We start from the raw sequence: 5,085 nt of genomic DNA, 5'->3' as shown, positions 1-5,085 counted from the left end.
ACAAACACGCACACTTACTCACCCACAATGACACACAAATGTCTTTAGAGTAAATTATCACACCATCACTGTCCTGTAGGTTTGTATATACTGATCATTTATTTATCTGTAAATTATCATCGTTAAATAGGCTCTAGCGCAGATACTATGTAATGTTCCAAATGAACAAACAAACAAACAAAAAACTTAAATACAAAGATTCAAAATTGTCTCTCTGGCTGTGCTTATTAAACTTTAGTGATCCAATAATAGAAATATATATTCATATATCTTAACCTTTTCTTCTTCTTCTTCTTCTTCTTCCAGCTTATGTTGTTTTAAAGTACTCTCTGGAAATTCCTTTTCTTAAGGTAAGTTTCTGTGAATTTACAAGGACTTTACCGTAGAGTTTAACCATATGGAACGGTCAACACCAATGCCATCAAGAATGCTGTCAGGAGCCATCCAGAGAATATTACAACAACATCGTGTAGACCGAGCAAAATGTATTGTCAGGATCAGTAGTTCAGACCTCGCCTTGGAAACGCTGGACGCTTGTGTATACGTTACTGAGCCCAAACCAGGGAGAACAAAAGAAAGATCGGCTTCAGCGGTTATACTTCATGAAAGTTTACAAAAGTCACTCTTGCTTTAAAGAAAATACCCTGTAAAGAGCATTTGGTACAGTGTGTCTGTATGTTTGTGTGTGTGTGTGTGTGTGTGTGTGTGTGTTTGTGTGTTTCCTAGCAATTGAGTTGTTCCCTGATCCATGGATAGCACAGCCCACGAGCCAAACTCCTCAAATGAGGACCCACCAGCATGCAGAAATGAACACACACCAAACATGGGGAATTGTACAGTGACGTAACAGAGCAAACCAGCACCAACAAACAAAAAAAAAAAAAAAAAACTCTGACCAGGTAGCCCATCACTGTCTCACAAATGAAAGCAAACAAACAAACAAATAAACAAAACAAAACAAAAATGCTAAGCACATCACTTGTGAGGAAGCAGGACAAGATGAAAAGATGCCGTCTGCCTGTTATCTTCCAGGGGGGGCAGTGTCCAGAGTCCCCTTAGTGGAGGAGTGGAAATGATCTTCTTGGGTTGGGGCTCTTGTCTTATCCTTGAAGAATGTGTAGCATTTGGTATTTGTACGTGCGTGCATGTGTGTGTGTGTGTGTTTGTGTGTGTGTGGTGTGGTATGTATATATTTGTCAGAGATGATGCTTGATCATTACTTCCACATTCCCTCAGTAGAGCCAAAAAGCAGAATAACATGATAAATAATAATAATAACAATCGTAATAATAATTACAACACATTCACATAAAATGGCAGGGTGAGGGGTTAGCTCACAGATTCCAGTGGATATTCAGCATATGTGAGTAGTTGTGGCTATTGTTGAAGCCATCCATGATGTGAGTAACAGTGGTCCAGTAGTTCACGCGTGTGTGTGTGTGTGTGTCGGCTGGATGTATTTGACAGTCTTTTACACACACATAGCACATCCATCATCATCCATTCTTTCAGGGTTTTTTTTCTTCTTCATCAGTCACACAGAAGAAAAAAAAAAATAGCATCTGATGTACAACAGTGCCTCTCGGAAAAAACGGGGAAAAAAATAGTGGTCCATCTAAAATAGTTCCTTTGTGGATCTTATTCTCTTTTTTCTCTCTTTTTTTTGCTATTTTTTGAAGGGTGCTAACCTACTGAGATTTTGCCAGAATGGCGTCTGGTTCCTTCTGGCTTGCTGGAACTCAAATACCTCTGATTGTGCCAAGTTGTCTGAGAGCATGAACTGTCCTGGAGGCAAGGGGTCCTGTGGGGATGGAGTACTGGGGACCACATACCTGTTTTGGCTCACAGCTGGGTGAAGAGGCAGCATTGCCAGAGTTCAGGGGGAGGAGGAGAGGGAGGAGGAGGAGGAGGGGGGAGGTGAGGGAGAGGGAGAAGGAGGAGAGGGAGAGGGTGTAATAGGAGGAGGAGGAGGAGGTGGTAAAAGAATAAGACTGTCAATTTGTGAGCACAGAGAAGGGATGTATATTAGCACTATACATCTACACATGCGTTACATTACTGTAAGACATATAGACTATACGTTATACGTATAAACATGTATATCCACTATAGGACAGAAATAAAGAAAATGTAGAAATAAAATGAGCAAATATGAAACATTATGTTAATTTTAACACTACAAATACTTTACTTATTGGCAGTTTATTTTAAAATTAGTAGCCAATATCAACTAAAACAATTGATATTTTTCGATGAAAAATTGGGAAGTTGCCATGGCATCTTGGAATAAAGAGTGTTCTCACTGCATTCAGAGAAAGAGAGAGGGGTAGGGGGATTACAGAAATATGACATGGCTGTTTTTACACAAACAACTAAGGATTTGTTTTTAAAAGCCTGCTTGTTAGAGCAACACCAACACTTGTGGAAAAAATCGAGGCTGCGGGAAAAAAATGTTGCCAGTCCTTTTAAATGAAGACCCTGTTTTGTTAGGTCTCCATTTACAGAGCAGTTGCCATGGCATCTTGGATAAAAAAATTAAGGCTACGGTAGAACTCTAATGAATATACCTTTATCCTTTTCATACCATGTCCATATAATAAGGCCCTCTTTTTCAAGATGATATCTATAAATGAATCTGAAAATTCAAGAAAATACTTCACCTTGTGTCAGTGAAGTAAAAGGGTTTCAAACACCAAGTGTTAACATGACCCCTAGCATATGACAAGAGATAATTTAATACAAATGTTGTCCATGCTTTACTTAGACATGACAGGACAAGTAAATACAGAAATACAGTTAACTACTATAGCCATAGTATTTGACACATTTTCTTTGATAGCTTACGACAACTTTTTGACATGCGGGACGCTTTCTCTGTCTTTTCATTGGTGTTTAATCTTAAATAGCTTCAGTTTTTTGCAGGCTTCTGATCAGAATAATTACATTTGTCAGAAAGACAAGAGAGTGCCTCCGGAGGCCGGAGGCTGAAGTGCAGGGCTCGATCTTATTAGTCAGCACCTTACATTTCTCTATTGCATCAACTTCTCACCAAATGAATGCTAATCCCACAAGCTAAGGTTGAACTGGACAGAACACTATGGGATCCAGCTCTAGTGAGTATTGCTGCCAACTTTCTTTTATTTTGAAAGGAAGCAAAACTGTGACAGTGGCACACAAGCTCTGGACACTTACACAGCAACAGCATTAACACTGCTGTCAATGCTGTCTGTATTTCATATGCTACTAGACAAGAACTTAGTCTAGTATGAAGGAGTAAGTAGAAACATGACTCTAGAAAAAGAAAGTCTAGAAAAGACTCCCATGATCTAGTTGAGGAAAATATGCCGCCTTGAATCAAATTGATTGGGCTTCAAAAACAGCAATGATAAGACAGTTGAGGTGGGGGTAAATTAAAGAAATTCAAATCACCTGGTAGCGCTTTGTTCCCTCACCTTTCTGTTTAGTCACTTTTCGCACAGTCATGGCCGCCTGTCGCTTCTGATAGTCAGAGATTTCAAAACCTGTAACGGCAAATTGGGAAGAAAAAAAAAATTGGAAAAGGATTGAGGACAGAAGAACTGACAGGGATGGAGACTAGTGGGTTCCCAATGTTGGGATAGAGAAAGAGCAACGGGATCATGCCCGTGCTGATTTCCCCACTGGTTTCAGCATGACTGATTTGTAGCTGAAAATAAAATAAACAAGAGCACCTCCAGTCACTTCATCATACTGTGGCAGCTAAGATGGCTCTGGGAAAAACCCTGTCCCTGAATAATTTAAGACATTTGCCTCCAAACACAGATGCTAAGACGGGGAAGAAGAAGGAAGGGGCACGGCTAAAAGGGATAGGTTTATCGTTGGTGTTTTTTTCTCACCAATTTTTTCATCCTCTTGAACCATCTTGCGCTCCTCGTGGAATGCCCTGAGCCACCGAATCTTCTCCTCCAGTTTCTTGGCCATGAAGATGTGGAGCTCCTCCGTATCCTTGCAGCGCAGTTTAAAGGCGTGCTTCACGCTCACGATGAAGTCGTCGTCACGGCCGTCCGCGGCGTCCACCACCTCGTAGCGGTCCATGTCGATGCGGCCCTTGTAGTAGAGGACGTCCCGCCGTATCAGATCCTACGAGACATACAAATATTTTCGATGAACACGAGACTCGGGAGAAAACAAATCAGGCTACAAGGGCTTCTGTTTCAATCTGTGTACATGAAGTGGTGCTTCCATAGAAGTTGCAGCTTGTTAGAATAGCTAGTGAAGAACATCACAGGTGCCCATAAGTGCTGAAGGATGAATCCCTTTCAAAGGAAGACAACATTCACCTCCTCTAGATCATGAAACTGAGTGGCAAATTAACAGTTACATTTTGTTTTGTTTTCTTTAGACAGTTCTAACAGAATCAGAGATGCCCATGGTTGTATACTTTGAAAGATCCGAGGAGATGTAGATGCCTCCTTTGTTGTCGGAAAGAGAGAGGATGTGAGGGAATGTGGAGTTCTGTGTGACTACCTCAGTACCCCCTGCTTCACCACACACACACACACACACACACACACACACACACACACACACACACACAGACACACACACACAGACACACAGACACACACACACACAGACACACACACACACACACACACACACACACACACACAGACAGACACACACACACACACACAGACACACACACACACACACACACAGACACACACACACACACACACACACACAGACACACACACACACACAAACACACACACACACACACAGAGACACACACAGAGACACACACACACACACACACACACACACACACAGACACACACACACACACACACACACACACACACAGACACACACACACACACACACACACACACAGACACACACACACACACAGACACACACACACACACACACACACAGACACACACATACACACACACACAGACAGACACACACAGACAGACACACACACACACACACACACACACACACAAACACACACAGACACACATCCCTGGAGCTGAGTGCAGAGTTCTTATGTAAGGGGATCCATCTGCTAGAGGAACAGAATGTTTGATAGGA

At 41.8% G+C, this 5,085-nt stretch overlaps 1 protein-coding gene across 2 annotated transcripts in view; it reads right to left on the bottom strand.

Annotated features, from left to right (window-relative positions):
• Positions 1-832: 832 nt before the first annotated feature.
• LOC308366851 (rho guanine nucleotide exchange factor 9-like) overlaps positions 833-5,085 on the bottom strand; it is a 45,984-nt gene continuing 41,731 nt past the window's right edge. For both annotated transcript variants that reach the window (XM_080840616.1, XM_080840615.1), the window contains 3 exons: positions 3,876-4,119; positions 3,453-3,521; positions 833-1,848 (listed from right to left, as the gene is read on the bottom strand). In XM_080840616.1, the coding sequence (XP_080696742.1) occupies positions 1,667-1,848; positions 3,453-3,521; positions 3,876-4,119 (495 nt within the window). In that variant the 3' untranslated portion in view covers positions 833-1,666. The remainder of the gene's footprint in view (positions 1,849-3,452; positions 3,522-3,875; positions 4,120-5,085) is intronic.

The sequence above is a fragment of the Sprattus sprattus genome (assembly GCF_963457725.1).
Source record: "Sprattus sprattus genome assembly, chromosome: 6".
Lineage (NCBI taxonomy): Eukaryota > Metazoa > Chordata > Actinopteri > Clupeiformes > Clupeidae > Sprattus > Sprattus sprattus.
Note: the sequence above shows the minus strand (reverse complement) of the source record. Positions and strands in the feature narration are given on the sequence as shown.